The sequence below is a fragment of the Alexandromys fortis genome, unplaced genomic scaffold, assembly GCF_014885135.2.
Source record: "Alexandromys fortis isolate MF-2015 unplaced genomic scaffold, M_Fortis_MF-2015_v1.1 scaffold_9, whole genome shotgun sequence".
Lineage (NCBI taxonomy): Eukaryota > Metazoa > Chordata > Mammalia > Rodentia > Cricetidae > Alexandromys > Alexandromys fortis.
In genome coordinates, this window is record NW_026067892.1 from 79,299 (window position 1) to 103,006 (window position 23,708).

The 23,708-nt window shown below is 52.1% G+C and overlaps 3 protein-coding genes across 4 annotated transcripts in view; all 3 read right to left on the bottom strand.

Moving 5' to 3' along the window:
* Positions 1 to 538: 538 nt before the first annotated feature.
* Positions 539 to 11,946, bottom strand: Tap2 (transporter 2, ATP binding cassette subfamily B member). 2 transcript variants are annotated; one of them, XM_050138642.1, is made up of 13 exons: positions 11,791 to 11,929; positions 11,358 to 11,549; positions 10,567 to 11,067; positions 10,366 to 10,480; positions 8,571 to 8,701; positions 8,133 to 8,338; positions 5,166 to 5,363; positions 4,922 to 5,050; positions 2,731 to 2,919; positions 2,469 to 2,642; positions 2,134 to 2,293; positions 1,547 to 1,683; positions 539 to 849 (listed from the first exon to the last, which is right to left on the bottom strand). In XM_050138642.1, exons 3-13 carry the CDS (start codon positions 11,057 to 11,059, stop codon positions 670 to 672), a joined length of 2,112 nt encoding a protein of 703 aa, XP_049994599.1. In that variant the 5' UTR covers positions 11,060 to 11,067; positions 11,358 to 11,549; positions 11,791 to 11,929; the 3' UTR covers positions 539 to 669. The 2 variants fall into 2 exon arrangements, with proteins under 2 accessions (XP_049994599.1, XP_049994609.1); XM_050138652.1 differs by lacking the exon at positions 11,358 to 11,549 and having other exon boundaries at positions 11,791 to 11,946.
* Positions 11,947 to 14,434: 2,488 nt separating this feature from the next.
* On the bottom strand, positions 14,435 to 17,574 carry Psmb8 (proteasome 20S subunit beta 8). The gene is made up of 6 exons (XM_050138662.1): positions 17,378 to 17,574; positions 16,572 to 16,719; positions 16,324 to 16,435; positions 15,672 to 15,801; positions 14,957 to 15,161; positions 14,435 to 14,707 (listed from the first exon to the last, which is right to left on the bottom strand). The coding sequence occupies exons 1-6, from the start codon at positions 17,522 to 17,524 to the stop codon at positions 14,619 to 14,621; spliced, it is 831 nt and encodes a 276-aa protein (XP_049994619.1). The 5' UTR covers positions 17,525 to 17,574; the 3' UTR covers positions 14,435 to 14,618.
* Positions 17,575 to 18,667: 1,093 nt separating this feature from the next.
* The window catches only part of Tap1 (transporter 1, ATP binding cassette subfamily B member), an 18,286-nt gene continuing 13,245 nt past the window's right edge, over positions 18,668 to 23,708 (bottom strand). The window contains exon 10 of the mRNA XM_050138688.1: positions 18,668 to 19,318. Coding sequence (XP_049994645.1) covers positions 19,109 to 19,318 — 210 coding nt within the window. The 3' untranslated portion in view covers positions 18,668 to 19,108. The remainder of the gene's footprint in view (positions 19,319 to 23,708) is intronic.

Below are 23,708 nucleotides of genomic sequence, written 5' to 3' on the forward strand. Positions count from 1 at the left end.
TATTCATATGCACACACTATTCATATGCACACACTATTCATATGCACACACTATTCACATACACACACTATATGTACACACACTATTCACATGCACACACACTATTAGCTGCTTTTCTTATTGGTGCAGCAAACACTTGACAAAAGCAGCTTAAGGAAGGGTTTAGTTGTCTCACACTTCAGGGTACAGTCTGTCATGTCAGGGAAGGCAGGAATGGAGGTGTCTGGTCACATGACCTCAGCTGCAGGAAGCAGAGAGATCACGCTGGTGCTCAGCTCACTGCCCCCTTCTATGCAGTCTGGGCCACACCCCAGCCCATGGGATGGCTCCCCTGCAGTTATTCCAAGCTCGGCCAACCCAGTCTAGAACTCCCTCATCAACATGCCCAGATGTTTGTCCATGATGCTAGGTGCTGCTAAAATGTCAATCACTATTAACCATAACATATATTAAGGAAAAACATTTTATACTTATTTATTATATTCAGCAAAAAAAAATGTTTCTAGAACCATGAAGCACTCACTCCACCCATGACCACTCCATCCCCCAACTCCCACCCACCCACTCGAGCTCATCAAAACACACAAGGTCCAAAAATGGTCCCGGTCTTTATCCAGCCTCCAGCACAGTCCCCGTGGGTCCGTTTCTGGCCACAGGCCTGAGAAGCACTCACTCCTCCTGCCGCTGCTGTGCCAGGTGAGCATAGACATCCTGGTCTTCCCTGAGCTGGTCTTGCTCCAGCAGCTGCCCCTGCTTGAGCACCAGGACCTGGTCGGCGTTCTGAACCGTGTGCAGCCTGTGGGCAATCACCAGCACCATCCTGTCCCCCTGCGATCTCCAGGCCTGCAGCTGCAGAGGACAGGTCACAAGCCTCAGAAAGGCAAGAGTGGGACACCACAGCTGGGCCATCCCCTGTGACTGGGGTAAAGAAGGCACAGCTGTGCAGGGCTGCAAAGGCAGGTGATGGGGTCTGTCCCTCCTGGCTGCGCTACTGCCGCTGGGAAAGGCAGCTATGGAGGACCAGACACCCCGCACCATTCTCCTTTCATCCTGAAGATAGTTCATCTTCATTGCCAACTCAGCTTAAGAAAGCCCAGGGCATGGGCAAGGCACACCTTTGGATGTGTCTGTGAGGACTGATTCATCCAGAGAGGGCTTGACTGAGGGAAAATCCACCCTGAAAGTGAGTGGCACCATTCCATGCCCTAGGTCCTGGATCACTCTCTGGTTCTTGATCCACCAAGATGTGAGGAGTGCAAACCACACACTCCTCCCACAGCCATGCTGCCCCTGCCATGACGGCTTGTGTGCTCTCAACCCTGTGAGCCAAAATGGCCTGTCTTCTAAATTCCTTTTCTCGGGTATTTGGTTCAGCAAGAAAAAAGTAACCATTGCAATTCAAGCAGTGTACAGCCCTGCAAGGTGCAGACTTTCTCCCCATCAGTGGAACATCTGCCCCTCTCTGCCCGTCCAGCTCCACACCACCTGACCCTTCACTACCTCCCTTAACCGCACTGTCCTCTGCCCTTCCCACGCTGGTACTCACAGCCTGCTCACACTGGGCGTCCAGGGCACTGGTAGCCTCATCCAGGATGAGGACCCGTGGGTTCCGCACAAGGGCCCGGGCGATGGCCAGACGTTGTTTCTGTCCCACAGCTAACTGGCCCCCTTTCTCCCCTATGTCTGAGGAAATCAGAGAAAGTCCCTCTTGAGACACAACAGGTCAGAAAACACCCCTCCCTGCTGGGAAGGACAAGTTACCCCGTCTACTTCTGTTAGCCAATCAGGTGATAGCAAAGCCTGGCAGGAGAGGAAGGGGGTGGAGAAGAATAAGAAGTGGGAGCAAAGGGCGGAGCTGGGGGCGGGTGTACGTGTGTGGGCTGTTCCTCCGCAGTGTCTATCTGTTTTGGGAACAAACTCTCTCACTGGCTTGAAATGAGACCTAAGGAACCTCCTCCTGACTCTGAAGCCCGAGAGCTGGGATTACGCTGGCTTTTTTTTCCATTATAGAATGGATTCCAAAGATCGAACTCAGGTCCTCATGCTTGCAACACAAGCGCTGTATCCAGTGACTTTTGCACCAGGCCCCTTTTCTCCTAACCCCGGCAGGGCGGTCTCGGGACCTGTAGGTACCTGTGTGTATCCCATCAGCCATTTCCCCTATGAAGTCGTCTGCACAGGCTGCCCGAGCAGCTGCCATCACTTGAGCATCCTCACAGTCCTTCAGGCCGTAGGCAATGTTGTCCTTCACAGACCCGGAGAAGAGCACGGGCTCCTGTCCCACCAGAACCACCTGGACAGAGGGGACGCGTGCAGAGAACTGGTACCTCCTCCCCCCACTCCCCCACACCCAGTCTCTCCACAGAGGTCCCTAGGATGGACCCCAGCCTCTCTTCCCTGGGACTGCCTCATCTGCCCTCCACGCTTGCTCCTCTCTCCTGCCCCTCCCTCTCCGGAGCCCCTCCCACCTGGCTGTGCAGGTAGTGGTGATCATACTGGACCAGGGGCTGGCCGTCCAGCAGCACCTGGCCCCCCGTGGGCTGGTACAGATTCTGCAGCAGGGCAGCCACGGTGCTCTTCCCGGACCCGTTGGGCCCCACCAACGCTGTCACCTTTCCAGGGTGCAGTGTGAACGTCAGGCCCTAGAAAAGCAGGAAGAGGTGAGGGCAGCTTTCTAGAGGAGCCTATGTACAGGCTGTGATGCCTGGCCACGGGGTCTCCCGCAGGCACCTTGAGTACAGGCTTCTCAGAGCGACTGGGGTACGAAAAGGAGACATCTTGGAATTCCACGCGGCCCTCCAGATTGGCAGGGGCCAGAGTCCCAGGCTGGGGCAGATTTGGCTTTCGGTCTATGTAGCAGAAAACCTTCTCAGCGGCACCCACATTGCTCAGCATATCCCCATACATGTACACCAGGCTCTGGAAAACAGGAACGGACAGGAGAACTAGTCACACCCCACCGGAACACAGGTCCCCATCTCAGCTCCCCACACACTCTGCCAACAACATGACCTCCACCAGCCTCTCCCCGCCCCTACCCAAAAATNCATCTCAGCTCCCCACACACTCTGCCAACAACATGACCTCCGCCAGCCTCTCCCCGCCCCTACCCAAAAAGGAGCCTTTACTTACCTTTGAACGTGTGATTTGGATGGAACTGGGGGAGGGAAAGTTGACGGGGTTGTTTTTAGTTAGGAGTAGAGAGAGAGTGGGTTTGCCTTTGCTCTTTTGAACAGTTTTGGCTCTGTAGCCCAGGCTGGCCTCAAATGTGACATCTTCCCCCAGGGTGACAAGAACCATAGGATTACAAACACGTGCCCTCGTGACCAGAGTAATTTTGGTAGAATTTAAAGTCGCAGAGTTCTGATTTGCAACTGAAAAGCTCTGAAGTCCACACAGTGTCAAACCTCAAGCCTTCCACTCACTGCTCTGCACTCTGTGTGCCCAGTGTAGCCTGGCTTGAGACAGGAAACCCTTTTAAAAGTGGCCACTGTGGCCAACCTATCCTTTGAAATTATCAGATTGCCTGGCACAGCTCTCCACACATGAAGGAAGGTGAAGAAGTAACCAGGAAAATTATGGTCAGAGCCAAAACAAGGTAACTTATTTTTTTTAAGTGATCGAATATAAAGAACTAGCTAAGTACCTGTTCTAGTCAAACTATGCCACTGGGTAACCCAGCAGTGGATGAGATCAAGTCCCTAAGCTGGTGCTTCCAAGTTAATACGGGAAGACCCCACAGAGCAGAACTCTTTACAGCCCTGAGGATTTAACAGATGTAAGGCACTGGTTATCAGTGGCAGACACCAGCACAAAGAGAACCAGATATGCTGTCTCCCAGATAAAGAGCACAGCCATGGGATGGAGAGATGGCTCAGAGGTTAAGAGCACTGACTGCTTTTCCAGAGGTCCTGAGTTCAATTCCCAACAACCACGTGGTGGCTCACAACCATCTATAGTGACATCTGGAGCCCTCTTCTGGTGTGCTCTCTTATGGCCTGCACGCATATATAGAGGCAGAATGTTGTATACATAACAAATAAATAAATCTCTTTTAAAAAAAGAACACAGCCATAACCATAAAAAGGGAAATGATGAATCTTAAAGTTTCTGTATTTATCTACCAGTGGAGAGAAAATAGAGAAACAGGTAGACACTGGAGCAATACTACAGAGGCTCAGCCCACAGAAAGAACACAGTCCACAGGAAACACCACAGGACAAAAATATGCCTTCTTTCAACAAATAGCATGTTGGGGATTTTAAATCAGCAGATACAGAGAGGTTGAAAGGACACCAACCAATCACACCGTGTGAACCTGCGGAGATCTGAGCACTGTGTGACTGGATGGCTCTAAGAAGTTATTGCTAAGTTTTTGGTGTGATAATGACTTTTGGGGCTACATACCTCAGATGCTTATATTCTAAAGTCAAACATGGAAATGTCTACAAATAAGACTTGATAGTCTGAATTTGTTTCAAAGTAGTATGAGGGAGTAAGGGCAAACACAACTCGGTGGGCTGTTGGGAGTAAGTTAGGCTTAAGGTTAGTTTAAGGCTAGGGGTAGGGTTGGGTTTGGGATTGCAATCAGGGATAAGGTCAGTCAAGGTGAAGTTAAGTTAGAGTTACGGATATTTGGTGTTGGGTTGTTTGGATGGGGTTAGTGCTAGTTTAGAATGGAGTTAAGCCAGGGTTAGAGTTAGTTATGGCTAGAGTTAGGGTTGGGGTTAGAGTCAAGGTTAGGGTTTTGATCATCGTTAAAGCTGATAATAGTTATTTGAAAATACCTTATAATGTCTTTTTAAAGCATGTTCAAAATTATCCATAAGAATATTAACTAGTTTGTTTGCTAAACAAATAAAGCTCAAGGCCCAAAGGGCCAGAAAGAATGCCAAGGCCTGTCCTGAGGCATCTCACTCACCCGGACATAGTGTCCCACTTCCTCCTGGTACAGCAGGAAGGAGAGCAGGCCTCCCCTGGTCACCTCACCAGCCAGGATCTGCTGCACCCCGCAGTTCAGAATCAGCACCTGCATGCCCAAGGCCATTACCTGGAGGGAAGAGGGGAGAGATGGGTGAGCCCCCCCATCCAGTGTGCCACCCTGGTCCCCAGAACCTCCGTGGTCTGGCTCCTCATCCCCCCTTTCCCTCCACAGGCCGCCTCACCCTCCGGATGACTAAATACACGGCTCTTTCCAGGTCTCGGCGCCACCACAACTGTCGGCATCGTTCCAGGGCCTCCTTATAGCGGCTGACCTCCTGCTCCTCAGCCCCAAAGCTGCGCACAGTCTGCAGCCCTCCTACCGCCTCACGCACCACCTGCCCAGCCTTGGCCACCGCATCCTGGATCTCCATTAACACAGCCTGGGAAAGAGACAGTGGCCAAGCTGGTTAATGCGACAGAACACAACAGGCCGGGGAGGGGGGAGGGGAGTGCTGGGGAGATGGCTCACTGCTTGCCATGCCAGCATAAGGACCGGAAGCCCCAAGGAACCCCGACTTGCTCCTAAGAAACACCTGCGTGTGCACACATTCCTGGCACCCACCCCCCATTGTGTGTCTCACACGCACACTCACAGAGAAAAGGAAGGAGAGGATGCGCATTGCTGAACTCTCACTGGTGAATACTGTGGTACATGCGTGCTATTTGGTTTAACTTCCATGTGAAGAAAATGATGTCAGGTGGGGAAAGAGACGCAGTAGTTAAGAGCAATGGAGACCTGGCCGGCAGGACGGCTCAGCTCTTTAGAGAGCTTGCTGCTCCTCCAGATGACCAGAGGGCAGTGCCCAGCACCCAAGCTAGGCGGCTTCTATTGCCTGCAACTGCAGCTCCAAGGGATCGGGTGACATCTTCTGGCCTCTGTGGGCAGCTGCACACATGTGTGTGCACACACACGTGAGCACACACACATGCACAAATAGTAAAATAAACCTTTATTTAAAAAAAAAAGGTGGGGCTGTAATTAGAAATGGATCAAATACCTGAGTTTAAGAGTTAAAATTGAAAAAACTCTTCCTATGACGACTTATTTTATTTGTGTGTGTGTATGTGTGTGCGCGCGCACGCGTGCGCAGCGGCCTCTGAGGCTGGAAGAGAGTACTGAATAGCTTGCATGTGGGTGTGGGTGCTGGAAACCAAACCCCAGTTCTCTGCAAGAGAAGTAAAGCTCTGAGCCACTGAGCAACCTCTCCAGCCCCCAGTTAACTAGCTTCCTAACACAGGATTTGATAATATTTTCTTAAATGGACACCAAAAGCACAAGCAACAAAGACAGATGCACAGGACCCTGTCCACATGGCAGCCAGCACAGGACCCTGTCCACACTGCAGCACACGACCCTGTCCACACTGCAGCACAGGACCCTGTCTGTCCACACTGCAGCCAGCACAGGACCCTGTCTGTCCACACTGCAGCCAGCACAGGACCCTGTCTGTCCACACTGCAGTCAGCACAGGACCCTGTCTGTCCACACTGCAGCACAGGACCCTGTCCGTCTGTCAACACTGCAGCCAACACAGGACCCTGTCTGTCCACAGTGAAGGAGACATCAAGATGCATCTTTGTAAATCGGATGAGAGGCTAAGGCAGCTGCTGCTCTGGGAAGGCAGCTGGTCTGAGCACCCCAGCTGCACAGCAGGAATGTTCTGCTTCAAGGCAGGCTGGGCTCAGCAGGGCCTTTGCCTCTGAACAGACTGTTATCTCCAAAGAGTGAACCACAGCAAGCACCAGCTGCCAAGTGTGGGTGCCACTTTAAGACCTGAGCGCTGGGCTGAGCTGAGTCTGAGTCATGGTGAAATCACCAGAGCCTCAAGGCCACAACACACACAACAGTGACTATTCCAGGACACTGTGACATTGAACAGAGCCCGACTGTGTGTGTAGAAACACACACACCCATATAACAGCAGCTCCTGAGACTTCTCCTGTGCGATCAGCCTGCCTGCTGTCTCGGCTAAGGCTGTACCTCGGTGTCTCTAGTCAACCCTCTGCTGCTGCCTTTCCTGTCTTGGAGAATTCTGCGCCACAGCCTGCATGTCACTAGCCTACCCAGCATGCCAACTAACATCCAGAAAATGTGCAGAATACATTTTAAAAATACATAAAGAATGTCTTTTAAAAAGCAAATTTTAAGCTTGACAGTGGTGGCGTACACCTTTAATCCCAGCACTTGGGAGGCAGAGGTAGTTGTATCCCTGTGAGTTCAAGACCAGCATGGTGTATAGAGTGAGTTCCAGGACAGCTAGGGGAACACAGTGAAACCCTGTCTCCAAAAACTAAAATAAAAACAACAGCAACAAAAAGAACTGTTAATTTTTTTTAAAAAGAAAAGAAAAAAAATGGACATAGAAATTCTCTTAGCCAAAGGGCCGAAAAGCAACAAAAAGAATTGGATGGGCATCCCTCCAAAGAATGTCAAATGTCCCAAAAGCTCATGAAAACACACTTAACAACATCAGTGGTTAGGGAAATGCAAACCAGAGCCACAATGAGCCACTGCACCACAGCCAGTAAAATTCTAAAAATTAAATGGCAGTAAGTTGGTGGGGATTGAAGAATCAGAAGGCTTGCACTTTGAACTGTGGTCCAAAGGAGAGGAACATGGTGTTTTTACATCTTCTTTGCTCTACTACAACAGAAAGCCTGAGGTGGAACTAATTCAGACTCAAGTCCTCCCACCCCTGCACGCCATCCAATTATGTATGCTGAGGTGAAAGGGGAAACTTTCTAGGGGCTGGAAAGATGCCTCAGTGGGCGAGAGCACTGGCAGCTCCTCCAGAGGACCCAGGTTCAATTCCCAGTACCTACACTGCTCACAACTGTGTAACTCCATCGCCCTCTTCTGGCCTCCTCAGGTACTGCACACAAATGATGTATATACATTCAAGCCAAACACTCACACATAAAATAAAAACAAATAAAATGTAAACCTCCTAAGATGTTCTTCACACTGATTCCCAAACATTTGTGGGAAAGGCATGCACCAAGTCTCTCTCTCTCTCTCTCTCTCTCTCTCTCTCTCTCTCTCTCTCTCTCTCTCTCTCTCTCTCTCTCCATGCTGAGATTCACGTGTGGAAGCCTGCACACCGCCACACTTTAGTCTCCTCTCAGGGCACTGTGACATGCACACGTACCTGGTGGCGGGGGTTGTACACCTTCTCGGCTGCTATTGTGAGGGGCAGGTCCAGCAGCGAGAGGAAGGTGAGTCTGGGCGACACCCGGAGCATGAAGAAGTAGAGCCCCAACACCTTCACCAGGCTCCGCAGAAGGATGTTGGCATTCAGGGGGAGCCAACGGCTCATCAGGGAGGTGTCCGAGCTCAAGCGTGAGTTCAGCTCACCTGGGGAGGACAGAGAGAATGAGCGGACCCGTGAACACTACAGAAATCCAAAAGACTCTGGGCCGTCTTACTGACTCTCTCCCGCCTCTTCCCCCACAGAGACTGGGCTACACCTCTACCCTGCTCTAAAAGGCACCTGCCAGGCCCCAGAGGTGGAAGCAGGAAGAGGGGACAGGGAGGAGAGTGACACAAGGAAGGGACAGAGGACCCCCGACCCAGAAGCAAGGTTCACCTGTTTTAGTCTCCTGGAAAAAACCAAGGTCTTGGCGCAGCAAGGACGAGAAAAGCAGCTCTCGTATCCGCAGGTTGATCCTGGACATGGTGAAGAGGAAGAAGCCTCCTCGGCAGCCTGCAGACAGGGAGCTGGGGGCAGGGGAGAGGACAGGAGGGGGGGTGGAGAGAGGGAGATAGAGAGAAGGGGGAGGGAGGAAATTGGGGCAAGTAGATAAGAGGCAAACGGAAAAGGGAGGTGAGAACATATGAATAAATGGGTAGGAGGGTAGACTGGGGGCTAGAAGCGGGGTCAAACTCAGAACAAATCCCCAGGAACTCACACGTGCCTCATGTGGGAACAGCAGCAAGACCCTCCCTCCCATTTTACCAACTCCCAGTCACCAATCCCATCCTCCAACCAAATTTTTATTATAAAAACTTACAGGAAGAAATGTTTTTAAATGCCTAAGTGCAGGTGTTTTACAAAATGTAGGTTTCATATGCAAATTTAGTTAGCATATTGAATAAGCAGATATGAAATGGTGGAATTTGGGCAATCACAGTAAGAATGTGTGAGTGTGTGTGTGTGTGTATCTGTATGTCTCTGTGTGTATCTGTATGTTTGTGTGTCTATGTATGTATCTGTGTGTGTATCTGTGTAAGTAAACCTGAGTTTATAAAACAGCTCTGCGTGAACCTGATAAGGGTTGGCCTATCAAATGGACCTAGGCAGTTTCTTTATTGATAAGAAACCACTCCCACATCAACAGCTCTGCGTGAACCCACATCTGAGAATCACCTGCCGCAAAGAATATTTTTAAGAAACCAAACACACTGCATGGCCACGCCTGGTAAAGACAGAAGTGCCGCCCCTGGAGCCCACATAGAGAAGAGACAGAGCTGACTCAGCAAGCTGGCCTCTGACCTCCAGGGTGCACGCACACACCCTTACTCACAAAAGAACCACGGGGGTGGGGGTTGGTTTAGAATACACCCAACAGGCCAAACTTAAGGGTCTAGAAGAGGAGAAGTCTCCAAAAAGACAGGGTAGATGGGAGGCTGGAAGGGAGTTTCGCACGTGCTAATTCAGGAAGAGACCAAAGTGAAGTACAAAAGTCAGCAGCTACAGAGACACCACAGGGAATCAGAGCCTGGGTTCAGAGGCTTTGGGAGGGAACTGACCCATAAGGGGTTCACCTGGGCATAGCTTCAGGGGGAAAACAGCAAAACTAGACCGGAGGCACAATGAAGGCTAGGAAGGGAGGTGGGAGGGGAGAGACAGACAGACAGACAGGCAGGCAGACAGACCCTCTTGAACCTGCACCCTCTTTCTGCACCTGAGAGTTCTCATGCTAGTCACGGCTCTGCCATGCAGTCTGGTTTTGTTTACTTGAGACTGCGGGCACCTGTGTCTGTATAAGAAGAAGCTCTGTATAAGAAGAAGCAAGGCCCATGGTGAGGAAGCAATAAGATGGGGGGTTGGGGGCAGAGAAGGAGGGAGGCCGGGAGGAAGAGACACACCCTCCCCCGCTGGAGAATCCTGGCAGACACTTCAAGACACTGGATCGGTCCCGTTTGACACATGGGCTCCTTTTGTTCCATGCGACCCTCCTCCCTAGCCCTATGACATAAGATAAACTTTGAGGATGTTGGAAAATACAAGGAGGAGGAAAATGGACGAACGGAGGTCGGTGGTGGATAACTGTGCGTGTTTCAGTTGAAAAATTTTGTGCTTTGTGAAAAGCAAAGTCAGGCTGGAGGCCCCTATCCAGACGAGGGTCTACCAAGGGGCCTGAAGTCAATCATCCACTCACCTCCCAGCAGAGAACAGGCACATGAAAAAGATGGCGCTGGCAAAAGTATTCGGGTCAAAATCGCCTCCCAGGATGTCAATCACACGACCAGAATAGTGAGGAATTAAGGTCTCCCCTGGAAGAGGCAAGAAGGATAAGGGGGCCGCCCCCTGCGAAGGCCCTTCCCCCCACCTCCCTCTCACTGAGGCCTTTCCCTCTCACCCAACACAGCCACCACGAGGAAGAACAAGGCAGCTATGAGGAAAGGCAGGTCCGGCCTGGAGAGCTTCAGCAACCGCCACATCAGGGCTTTGTTGTTCTCCTGGCCTGGTTCCTTCTCCTGGGCTGCCAGAGGGCTCAGCACAGCCCACACGGCCCACCCCAGCGCGGCAGCCCCATAGCCAGCCAGCAGCCAGCCCCAAGAGGCAAAAGCCACTCTGACTGCTGGGGCACTCATGGTGCCTCCCACCAGGGCTCTCAGCGAGAAAAAGAGTGGGGTGGCCAGGCAGAGCAAGGGAAGAAAGGTGCCAACAAGTCCGAGCAGCCCTCCCGCTGTTAGCAGCCCCCACAGTCCTCCAAGGCGCAGGGTGCTCTCCAGCCACAGTCCTGGAAGTCCCTGGGGAAGCAGATTTCCCAGAGACCCTCGAAGCAACGCGAGTAAAGCCATGTCCACCAGCAGCAGAGAGGCCCAGGGTGTCAGGTGGGCCAGCGCCATGATGGGCTCTGCAGGGAGAAAGGGAGAAATTAGGGCGGTGGAGTTCCCAACCCTGGTCACGGGCCTCCTGCCCCAAACCCGCATCAGGATTCTCAGCTTCTGTCATTTTGTTCAGCCTCGCCGGAAAGGTCCCCTCCTAGTCACACCTCTCCCCGGAGAGATGGCACGCTGCCTGTCTAAAGGAGTGGGGAAGGCCACCACACACACATAAACAAACACACACACACAACACACACAAACACACACACACACACACACATACGGGAGGGGGCGGGGAACTGGTCTGCTGCCACCACGCCTGTACCCTTGAAGCTTCTTGGTGTTAACTAAGAAGACTCAGTCCCCAGTCACACTCCCTCCACTCCCCGGGTCCTTAGGGCCTGGAGATGGGGTGCAGCGGTGGGATGAAGCCACAGAGGACTTGCGGCAGGCGGCGCCAGCGCCGGACAGGAGACGAAAGCAGTGGACTCCGGGCAAGGGAGCAGAGGACCTGGGCAAGGGGTGAAAGGGAAACTGGGACACTGGGTGCGGGACACAGGACCTGGAACCGAGGACCTGGGACCTTGAATGGGGCAGGGGAGCGGGGCAGAGGACGTGTGGCAGGGAGGAGCGCCGGGCAGAAGACCTAAGACAGGTAACGCGGAGAACGAGCAGAGCGAGATGGGGACACCAAGGGTTTGGGAGTGGACCGCAACCCTACTAGCGCTCGCACACTGTCCACAAGAACTCACCTGCGGAACAGCAGCTCAGGAGGTCTTCTGAAATCTGCTTCTTCCCAAACTGGATCCCTTGGGCGTGCCGGCGGCTCTCTTAATGAAGGCGCTGGTCCCGCCGCTTTCGCTTTCGCTTCAAGCCACGCTGCGCACCGCGGCCAGCAGGTGGCGCCTGCTATCTGCGGGCGGGGTGAACGCCCAGGTCCCAAAGGAGGCTCACCCTCGTTGGCCGCTACTACCAAAACTCTCAGAGGCTCTGAGCTGCTTTGTAAGGGAAAAAGCCTGCATTTCCCCGGTTCCTCCCTCGAGCTCAGAACTATTTCAAGAAGCTCTCATTTGTCTGGGACTGTAGGTCAGAGGTAGGAACACTTGTCTGAGCTCTAGGTTCACTCTCCAGTAGATATGAGGAAGGGGAAAGGGGAGGAGGAGGAAAGGAGCCAAGAGGAGGGAAAAGGAAGGAAACGGACAAGGGAGGAGAAAGGGGGGAGTGAAGGAAGAGAGAGGAGGGGAAAGAAGGAAGGAAGAGAATGGAGAAGGGAGGCGTTTTAGGTGCCCTTCTGGTCACACAAACAATTAACAATGAACCCACAGGAGACTCACTTCGAGTCACTTTGGGAAAGAGAGAGGGAAAGGGGGTGAGGAGGGGCTTGTTGTTTTGGCTCAGGACAGGGTCTTGGGGTAAAACACAAGGCCTAGATAGAAGGCCTCGCAGCTGTCACCAGACCTAAGGTTTCCTTTCACAGATTTTGAACCCAGGAGGCTCAGGCCCTTTGTCCTCAGACTTCCCCGTCAGAGTCGCACCTGAGGTGAGGGAGAGGCTGCCAGAGGCTAACACTCTCAAACAGCAGCAGTTCCGACTTCCTCCCCCAGAGCCCAGGTTGTCGAAGAAATCAGCCCTCAGGGCTCAAGAGTAGAGCCCTTGCACGTGCTCTCTCTCCTTCTGCTCCTGATTTGGACCTTGAGATTTCTGTCCGGTGCTCCAATGTGGGTCTCTGTCTCTGTCTCTTTTCATTGCCTGATGAAGGTTAATATTCAGGAGGATGCCTATATGTTTTTCTTTGGGTTCTCCTTCTTATTTAGCTTCTCTAGGATCTCTAATTATAGGCTCAACGTCCTTTATTTATGGCTAGAAACCAAATATGAGTGAGTACATCCCATGTTCCTCTTTTTGGGTCTGGCTTACCTCACTCAGCAAGGAACTCAGGACCGAGAGGGGTGCACCCACACACTGAGAGAATAGGGATGTTCTATCGGGAACTCACCAAGGCCAGCTGGCCTGGGTCTGAAAAAGCCTGGGATAAAACCGGACTCGCTGAACATAGCGGACAATGAGGACTACTGAGACCCCAAGAACAATGGCAACGGGTTTTTGATCCTACTGCATGTACTGGCTTTGTGGGAGCCTAGGCAGTTTGGATGCCCACCTTACTAGACCTGGATGGAGGTGGGTGGTCCTTGGACTTCCCAGAGGGCAGGGAACCCTGATTGCTCTTTGAGCTGACAAGGGAGGGAGACTTGGTTGGGGGAGGGGGAGGGAAATGGGAGGCAGTAGTGGGGAAGAGACAGAAATCTTTAATAAATAAATAAAAATATATAAATAAATTTTTAAATGCACTGAAAAAAAAAGAGTAGAGCCCTCTCTAGGCTGAGGCTGACATCGGTTCCATTCTCAGCTATGAAAACAAGGTGTCTTTGTCGCACACGCCAGGTCCCTCCACCAAGCCCCACACTCAGAAATGACTCAGCAGGTTGAAACTACCTCTAAAGAAAAAAAATCCCCTTTGAAATGTTGACTACTCATGAAACACTTCATGTTTAATTTCGGGTTGGGAGGGGGCTGGAGAGATGGCTCAGAGGTTAAGAGCATTGCCTGCTCTTCCAGGGGTCCTGAGTTCAATTCCCAGCAACCACATGGTGGCTCACAACCATCTGTAATGAGGTCTGGTGCCCTCTTCTGGCCTTCAGGCATACACGCCAACAGAATATTGTATACATAATAAATAAATAAATAAATAAATAAATAAATAAATAAATAAATTTTGGGTTGGGAGGTGAGAGCATTGAAGTGGGTCCTGCTACATGGCCACCCTTATCTGTCCCTAGTGAAGAAAAGCTCCTGCCTGGCTGCTCCTCTTCTCCTTTAGCCTGGGGCCGGGCTCTTGACCACTCCTGTGCTTCCGACCCTACATTCTCTTCTCTTTCTCTTTTTCCCCTGCTTCCCCGACTCCGGGGAGTCCGGCTCACCTCTCTTCATTACGCTCTCACCACGCAGCCAGAGGTGACATCGTGAAATTGAACCCAGCAGCGTCTTTATATTCAGTGTCCAGTGTCACAAAGGTGCTACTTAAGCGATTCACAAAGCCTTCCGGGGCACCCCAAAACATCCATAAGGGGGCACACTGGCGTCCCCAGACCCTGACACTCCAGGAAGGGCTGTGGGCTGAATGAAATGGAAAATGAGCGTCCAAAGAGAAGGGTGATGGGTCCTCCTGAGAGCTGAGTGCCAGGGGATGTCCAGGAAGAACCTAGTGACGCTCGGCTACTCAGAGAGAAGGTGGCGCCCCCTTCTCAACTGAAGCCCTGCTTGGCTTCCTGTTTGCTCCCTAACCCTGCCTCCAAAGGACCCCACAGCCTGACTCCATTCAGCCACAACACAGAGATATGTATAACCGTTTTTCTTTTATTGTACTTAGAAGGTACCCGGGGATGGGCTGCTTGGGGAGACAGAGGGTGAACCTGGCCCTCTCCATGCCCTCAGAGCTTTCTGTCTCCAGCCCAGGTTGGGCCCTTCTTTCTCCTGGCACTGAAGCTGACCCAGGTCCCCGAGTACCCAGCAGCCGCTGCCATCACTGACTGGCCTCTCGGTACTTGTGCATCAGGTCGCTGACATCCGAGCTTTCCACCTTCACCCAACCGTCTTCCTTCATGTGGTACACTGTGAGCGATTGAGAAAAAAAAAATGGTGTCAAACCAGTCTTCAGTAAGCCTCCGGTCGGTGGTGTGGCGTGGCTGGCAGCAGCCTCTTACATGGGCTCTCACACTCACACCCCGCATCCACACACAAGCTGAGATCCTGGGACTTCTGTGTTGTCAAATGTGAAAATCTCCACCCCAGTGCCCCCAAGTCCCCCAGTCTAAAATCCCCCTCCCAAGGTGTTTGGGGAACCCCAGACCAGTCTCTTACTATTGACTACACCTCCAGAATAGCAGTCTCTGTGGGTGGCGTGAACGATAGCCCTGCGGCCAAGGTCATAGGCCTCTTCGGGACTGAGATCCTGCCGGTAGCCACTGTCCATCACCCCATAGGCGTAGCTGTTCCCGCTGCCCGTGGAGAACATCTGTCCTGAGAGCCGAGTCCCATTTTCATCTACGTAGTAGAGTCCTGGTCCCTATAGGATGGGAAACCATCCTGAGTAAAGTCTGGAACTGGTTTGTTGATAATATAAAGACTTAGTGTGATTGATGGAGAGTAGCCATCATAGCGATACTGCCGTGGAAACACTTGGTTAAGAGAGCACACTCTGGTAAACATCAGAACCTGAACCAAACATGAGGGAGGGTAGTGGGGGAGGGTAGTGTCCAACAGGTAAGAAACAGCTTATCCAGAGTGGGGAGCATAGGAGTGGTTCACCCCTTCTTGTCCCAGCCACAGCAAGAGTGGGGAGCATAGGAGCGGGTCACCCCCCTTCTTGTCCCAGCCACAGCAAGAGTAGGGAGCATAGGAACAGGTCACCCCCTTCTTGTCCCAGCCTCCCAGCCACAGAAAGAATGGGGAGCTTAGGAGCGGGTCACCCCCCTTCTTGTCCCAGCCACAGCAAGAGTGGGGAGCATAGGAACGGGTCACCCCTTTCTTGTCCCAGCCACAGCAAGAGTGGGGAGCTTAGGAGTGGGTCACCCACCTTCTTGTCCCAGCCACAGATCATGCTGCCCATGGAGAGGCCCATGCCCTTGTACTGGAGCATCATGTTGGAAAGAAGCTTGGAGGCTGCCGACACAGAGATACGCTCCCCATTCCGCAGGTAGTACAGCCTAGGGGAGAAGGAGGGAGGACTAAGGCGTGGCAGGTGGGAGGACTCCCACAGAATGAAGCAAGAAAGGATTGCAGAGATGAGTGTTTGGAAGCTATGCGCTGGTGGGACGTAAGAACAAGGCAGAGTTTTGGGATTTAAATTATCTGAACCACATTTTAAAAAGCCTGATAAAGTGGGGCACACCTTTAATACCAGCACTTGGGAGGCAGAGGCAGGAGGATCTCTGTGAGTTTGAGGCCAGCCTGGTCTACAGAATGAGTTCCAGGACAGCCAGGATTACACAGAGAGATCCTATCTTGAAAAACAACAAGAATGCCATCCTATAGGATGGATGGCGTCCACATTAAAGAATCGGCAGATTACCTGGTTTTATAAGCAGAGCGAAGTCTAAGATTTGGAGATTTTTAATTGCACAAAGCCTTTTTTTTAAAAATTCCTTATTAGCGCTGAGCTGGATGGCCGGGGTAACTGACCTCGGAGATGTGAGGATTGAACAAATGAAATGAGGAAATCTGCCCACCTGCATTCCTTGGCCAGCAACCGATCCCAGTACTGACAGTCAGCAGCACAGCCAGACATGGTGCCAAGCAGGTAAGGGTTAATCTCGATCACCTTGTTCACCCTTAAGGTGCCTAGAAGAATTTTGAGATCAAGGGAATGAGCCCACAGTGCACCAGCTCCTTAGCAGCTGCTCTACCCGAGGCGGTGTGCAGGCCTCAGGCTACCAAGAGAAGGGAACACCTCCCGCCCTAAATCAGGCATACTCACTAATGTAAGTGCCCGCAGAGGCCCGGGAGTCCACTGCCACGATGACCCCATGCTGGAACTTGAAGGCTAGTGTGGTTGTACCATGGGCCATCTCGATCTGAACATTCCTTTCTTGGTCACAACCAAAGGACTTCAGGAAGTCAGTGGGCTAAGAGAGAAGAGGCGGAAAGGGAGCTTTGGACACCTCAGTATCAGCAGGGTTTTGGAGAGTAGTGGGTGAGGAGGGGTCTCCCGATTCTCTAACCACCAACAGCCAGACTGGAGATGGAGGAGGAAAAGCAGGAGGCATGGCCGCCATCCTTTCTGTTTTCCAGCACGAGGGAGCAAAGGTCATGGTAACTGACTTCAAGGTGTTTGCCCATCCATGGCTCCTTCAGGTCTCACAAAGCACATTAACCTACGCTCACTTTACAGTAGAGAGGCTTGAGACCAAGACTAACATGTTCCAGGACACACAGGGTGGGTTGTCGAGGCCAGGTGAGCCACCCAAGTTCACGGGTCATCCAAGACAATGCTCGGCCCTGTAGCAGCGTTGTGTCTGTGAAGGTGTGATTTGTGCAGTGTCTTGGGGTGGACACCCCCATACTCTCTCTCTCTCTCTCTCTCTCTCTCTCTCTCTCTCTCTCTCTCTCCCCCTCCCTCCCCGCTTCTCTCCTCTGCCTTCATCTCCACGTGGGTTTTTTATGGCTGGCCTGGATGCTGCTCTCCTGGGCAGTCCCTGCAGGCTTCCTCACCTCCTCAGACCCAGGCAGACCCTCCTTCCTCTACCTCCCGTTGCATCTCTCACGGGTCCCTACAGTCCTCACCTGCATCCCCCGCGGAAGCGCGAGCTCGGGAGCTTGCACAGAGAAACTGTAGTGTCCCGGGTCCGAACGATACCCGCTTTCTGCACCCAGGGCAGCCCACTCGGGCCGCTGCCCCCGAGCGCCTCCGCACAGATCCAGTAACGCCATGACCGTTCGGCCCCGAGATCCGTCGACTCTCCGACAAGGAAGTGAAAGCGAAAGCCACAGCTCGAAGGGGAGGGAACCAGAACCCCCCCCTCCCCATCCCCTGCCCTTTCCGAGAAGAGCCCAATGAATGGGTGTCTGAACTAAAAATGTCATACTGGGGATGAGTTCCCCTGCTGCCCGGTGGGTGAGACCAGCTAGATAATGGGCGGTGGGATGGAAGAAGAGGTGCGCCTTCAGAGGCCCCGAGCAGTGGGGTACGTGAGAGCCCACAGGCGGGGCATCCTCTGGAAACAGCAGAGGACCGGACAGGGTACCGACACCTAAAGAGGTGCTCCAGAAAGCTGGAGCCTGTGAGGAGCCTTGAGCAGCTTCACCTAGGCGTGCGTCCTGGGGACGGGGGCGGCATGCAAAGGCGCATCATTTTAGAGAACCTGGAAAATACGATAAAAGGGCGCTTGGGGTCCTTAGTTCCTGGGACGACGGGGGGGGAGGGGGGGAGCCAGCCAATGCGTAAGGAACGGCCGTTCAAGGAGAGCGCACAGTTCGGGTTTTTTCATGTGGTCCCTCCTAGGGCTCCTCCCGGTTCAACAGTCTCAGCACCCCGAGGCCACCCACGAGAACGCGCCCTTGCCCTTCTACCCCGACTGTTTGCCACGTTCAGGTTCCGCCTGAGCGCTTCTTCCTCGTATTCTTCTAAACCCCGCCTCTCCTTGCAACCTGTACGGACCTCATCTGCCCAGCAACTGCTGGCGTCACGGTCATCTGGCCCTCCCTGAATAAAGAGATTTACTAAATAATCCTATCCGCTTCTTTGAGATTATCCCAGCGTGTGCCTCTGAGGCGCTGGGTGAGAGACTCAGAAAGGATCAAGTCTGACGAGGTGGCCCAGTGGCACCCTGGCTTCCCCACTTCCACGCTTCCTTTTGCCTTGGGCTCTGAGACCCAGCTACTGAGGGAGCTGCGGGGATGGGGGGGGGGGGGCTGCCTCCTGATCCTGCTCAGCACGGGACTCGGTGCTGAGGAAATCAAAGATGATAGGACGTAGTAATAAAAGAGAACTCTGAAGAGTGAGACTCCGGGCTGTGTGTTGGGAAGAGCCCTGGCTAACTCAGTGAACAGTTTGTGGACGCTGAGGAACTGAAGTTACAGTACAAAACAACAGTTTTATTATAAATATCAAGAGCCCACGGGTTACCCATAGGCCAGCTTATGCCTTTGGTTAATTAAAAGCTGCTTCATTTTGAGCATTTCTTCTCATCACTTCCATCCCCAACATTGCATAAACCAGGTTCTGGTGCTGTGGTACCAGAACAACACCAGAAGAGAGGAGGAGGGAGAATCCGGAGTTCAAGGTCTTCCACGTTTAGGGTCACTCTGAGGTACCTGCAATCCAGTCTAAGGGGCAGGAGTGGGGATAACATTCGTGGTAAATTCCGGGCATCTCCCAAGTGTTACATTTTTATCTTGCTCCTCAGCTGAGCCAGGCCAATGGGTGTGGTGATATCTTTGCTCCCAGGGTCTCCGCCACACAGAGCAGAGGACAGCGAAGGAGGGCAGTGTGCAGAGCGCAGGTCCAGAGGCCTGTCAGTCTGAAGGAGCCCCAAGAGCCTCCACCATGGCCCGGTAGCACCCTCCGCTCTTCTCCATGAGCTGCAGATGGCTGCCCTGCTCGCAGACGGAGCCGTCTTTGAGAACGAGGATGTGGTGCGCCTGCTCCGCCAGGCTGAGCTGCTGCGTGATTAGCAGCACCGCTGGAGAAGCCGGTCCCCGGTTCTCATAGAGGAGCCGCTGGACCTGCAGAAACACAGACCTCACAGGCGGGAGCCTCTGAACTTCCAGGGCTGGTGCACACTGCAGGACAACAACCCCGGACGCTGGCATTCCTGGTCTGAAGCCTTTTTTTGTTAAGGTCTCTTCGCAAGAGGTGGCACAGATTCACTAAAGCACCAGCGGAGGGAACTGACGTCTCCCTCAACTACCCATAAGTTTCCCCTCCCTCCTCTCCTCTCAGACCCTCCCCTTCACTTCCCCTCTCCCCCATCTACTCCTCTGTTTCCCTTGAGAAAAGGCAGGACTTCCTGGGATATCAATCAAGCATGGCCTATCAAGCTGCAGTAAGACTAGGGTTGCCTCATCTAGCCTTAATATGTGGGTATTTTTTTACATTCAAAAATATATGTTAATTTGTGCTTTGAGAATTTCACACGTGTATACAATGAAATGTAATCATACCGCCTCCCATTTCCCTCCTCTCTGCCCCACCCACCCATTTCCCTGTCCCTACTGCATAAACCCTTTTAAATAACCCACGAATAAACTGAGAGATTTTATATTTAATTTAAAGAAATTTAACTTCGGAGCTGGAGCGATGCTGTGGAATATTTCTTTACACTGTGTGAAGATGTGTCACTGTGATTGGTCTTAATAAAGGGCTGGATGACCATTAGTTAGGCAGGAAGAGGTTAGGTTGGACTTCTGGGGACAGAGAAGACTCAGAGAGTAAGAAACCAGAGCCGCCAGCAAGATGGAGAGGAAACGGGATGGGCAGTACAGAGTAAAGGTAGCGTAGCCACACAAAAGATATGGATTAATGTAACTAGTTAGGCCGGGCGGTGGTGGCGCACGCCTTTAATCCCAGCACTTGGGAGGCAGAGGCAGGCGGATCTCTGTGAGTTCGAGGCCAGCCTGGTCTACAGATGAGATCCAGGACAACTAGGGCTATGACACTGTCTGTCTCAAAACAAAGAAAGAAAGAAAGGGAAACAGGCCTAAGCTAAGGCCAAGCTTTCATAAATAATAATAAGTCTCCGAGTCATTTTTGCATGCTGGCAGCACAAAGAAAAACCCGTCTGCCATCTCAGCAGCTAAGGTACTGGCTGCTCTTCCAGAGGACCCAGAGTTGAGTCCCAGCCCCCACATGGTGTTTCACAATCACCCGTAACTCCAGTTTCAGGGGATCCAGCACTCTCTTCTGACTTTCCGGGGCACTAGGCTTCCATGCAACACACACATATTCAGGCCAAACACTCATACACATAAAATAAATAAGACGCTCATAGGCAAAATAAACACTCATATACATAAAATAAGTGTTCATACACATAAAATAAATAAGCCTAAAAATGTAAAGAAAAATTTAACTTAGTAACAAAGAACATGAGAATTCAGGCAGAGGACTTGGATTTGGAGCTGTGTGATTTTTAGAAGGTTAATCAACCTCTCTTAGTCTCTATTTTGCCATCCACAGAATAAGCAGAGCAAAAGACTCTGATGGACAAATGAGTACAAAGGGCAGGATAGCATATCTGGGGCACAACGCACGCTCAGCCCTTGTCGACACACTTCTAGGGCACAACGCATACTCAGCCCTCATTGACACACATCTGGGGCACAAAGCACACTCAGCCCTCATTGACACACATCTGGGGCACAACGCACACTCAGCCCTCATCGACACTGTTAGGACAGAGGCCCTTTTTACGGGTTCTGAGTGTCCTGGAGAAAAGTAAGCGGGAACTGAAAACTCCCAAGACAGGTTTGAACAGTTACATTGTTGGCGTAACTAACTGGATGAGCAACAGAAGCAAGGTCGTGGCACTGAGACCTTAAGGAGGTGACAGAGCAGGGCAACCCCACCCTCAGAAGGCAGGAAGACTGCAGTGGGTCAGGGTCCTGGAATATTATTTTAACTGGGTGAAGATGTGTTACATTTGTTTCTGCTGCCTTTGTTAACAATGTAAAGATGTGTTACATTTGTTTCTGCTGCCTTTGTTTAATTACACAGAGATGTGTGGCATTTGTTTCACCTTGCCTGACTAAGGCACCTGATTGGTCTAATAAGAAGCTGAATGGTCACTAGCTAGGCAGGAGAGGGATAGGCGAGGCTGGCAGGTAGAAAGAATAAATAGAAGAAATCTAGACTTGAAAAAAGAATGAGAGAGAAGGAGGAGAAAATGAGGAAGAAAGAGAGAGATGCCCAGGGCCAGACAGACAGACACAGAAGAAGCAGGAAAAGTAGGACATACAGAAAGAAAAAGCAAAAATCCCTGAGGCAAAAAGATAAAGAGAAACAAGTTAATTTAGGTTGAAAGAGCTAGCCCAAAATGAGCCTAAGCTAGGCTGAGCGTTCAAAACTAATAACAAGTCTCCATGTCATGATTTGGGAGCTGGGTGGCAGCCAAAGAAAAAAGAAAGCCTGCTACATGTCTGACGCCAGCGTGGTCTTCAAACTGAGTTCCAAGCCAGCCAAGACTATGGCAAGATGGTCCCAGAGAGAAAGAAGAGGAGAACAAGAGCCTCACCCGTAGCTGGTTGTTGGCATCCAGGGCACTGGTGGCATCGTCCAAGATAAGCAGGCGTGGCTTCCGGATCAAAGCTCGGGCCAAGGCCACTGCCTGTCGCTGACCCCCTGACAGCTGGTTCCCAGTCTCACCCACCTCTGCAGAGGGAAGAGACCAGCTGAGATAGAGACAGGTGTGTACACACACATGCGCACACTCACACATACAGACACACTCACATTCATACACAGAGAGATTCATACACAGAGACACTCTCAAACACATGCAGGCACACACACACACACACACACACACACACACACACACACGACCACCGGAGGCAGCTGGAAGGGGAGTTCTGAGGATGTGAACCACAGAAACAATAGTTTCAGCTACAAATTGAGATGCGAAGGGCGGGAGGACTTGAGTAACAAAGGCAGGGTTATCGGAGTCTGGGGTACCTGTGTCATAGCCCTCAGGGAGTCCAGAGATGAAATCGTGGGCTCCAGACTTCATGGCCACAGCTCTGATTTCCTCCATGGTTGGAGTCCGGATCAGGCCATAGGCAATATTTTCTCGGAAACTTCTTCCAAATAGCAGTGGCTCTTGTCCCACTGCGGCCACCTAAGGTGAAAGGTGAAGGGCCACAGGCAGGAACCATGGGAGTGTTATTGTCTAGGACTGCAGTCACAAGTAAGGGCACACCATACAGTCATGTGTCCTGCACACAGCCCCCACTGCACCCCCGGAGCTTCTGCAAGAGTTTTCACTGAGAATATCCTCCTGGCTTGGTCTCCTCCCCTCCCCTACGCTTGCTCCTCTCTCCTGCCCCTCCCTCTCCAAAGCCCCTCGCACCTGGTTGTGCAGGTAGTGGTGATCATACTGGACCAGGGGCTGGCCGTCCAGCAGCACCTGGCCCCCTGTGGGCTGGTACAGATTCTGCAGCAGGGCAGCCACGGTGCTCTTCCCGGACCCGTTGGGCCCCACCAACGCTGTCACCTTTCCAGGGTGCAGTGTGAACGTCAGGCCCTGGAGGCAGAGAAGCACATGGCAGGAGCTCCTCCAGCCTGGAGCCTGTCACTATTCTCGTGTGTGATGTGACATATTACCCAAGAGGAAACATGGGAGAATACTGAGCAATCCCTGGCCTCTGTGTGCTTGGACTTCTGGGATGACGTCATGGAAGGAGAAGAGAGAGAGGCTGGGGCAAATGCGTGGGCAAGAAGCATCACTGGGGAGTAAAACTGGAGGCTGAGCCATCCCAAGAAGTAGAAATAACATCTGCATCTCAAACGGCAGCTGGAGTTGCGTGTTGCCTTGCCAACTTCTTTGTCATAGGAGCTTTCTCTTAATTTTTTTAAAGATTTATTTGTTTAATTTTATGTGTGTGACTACTTCCCCAGCATGTGTGCATCCATGTCATGTTCATGCCTTGTGCCCACAGAGGTCCAAAGAGGGTACAGGATCCCCCTGGAACTGGAGCAGGTGGTTGTGAGCCACCATATGCATGCTGGGAACCGAACTGGGTCCTCTGCAAGAGCAGCACATACTCTTAGCCAGTGAGCCATCGCTCCAGCCCCAGAAGCCTTCTCTGTGAAGCCTTCTCTTGTCATTGGTAAACCAACCTGTGCTTGGGTTGAGTCATGTATAAACACACGGCTCTCATCGGCACTTTTGAGGGTTAGGAAGGAGCCCTGGTACGAAGATGGAAGCGGCAAAGGTAGGAGAGGGGGATTCAGGTTCGGTGGGCAGTACCTGAAGAACCTGAACATCGGGATGGTTTGGGTAGGCAAAGGAGACGTCCTGGAACTCGACAAGACCTTCCATGTTTAAGGGTGCCAACGAGCCACTGAGTGGAGAACAAGGAGTCCGGTCCAGGTATTCAAATATTTTCTCTGAGGAGC

Excerpts from the sequence above, each read along its gene's own strand:
- Tap2 (XM_050138652.1), bottom strand. The coding sequence starts at position 11,059 with ATGGCGCTGGCCCACCTGACACCCTGGGCCTCTCTGCTGCTGGTGGAC. Across the intron at positions 8,702-10,365 it reads TGCCTGTTCTCTGCTGGGAG|CTCCCTGTCTGCAGGCTGCC; the intron begins GTGAGTGGATGA and ends CCCTGCCCCCAG. Across the intron at positions 5,364-8,132 it reads TGTACAACCCCCGCCACCAG|GCTGTGTTAATGGAGATCCA; the intron begins GTACGTGTGCAT and ends TCTCTTTCCCAG.
- Psmb8 (XM_050138662.1), bottom strand. The coding sequence starts at position 17,524 with ATGGCGTTACTGGATCTGTGCGGAGGCGCTCGGGGGCAGCGGCCCGAG. Across the intron at positions 16,436-16,571 it reads CTCTGCGGGCACTTACATTA|GCACCTTAAGGGTGAACAAG; the intron begins GTGAGTATGCCT and ends AAATTCTTCTAG. Across the intron at positions 14,708-14,956 it reads TTCTGGAGGTGTAGTCAATA|TGTACCACATGAAGGAAGAC; the intron begins GTAAGAGACTGG and ends AATCGCTCACAG.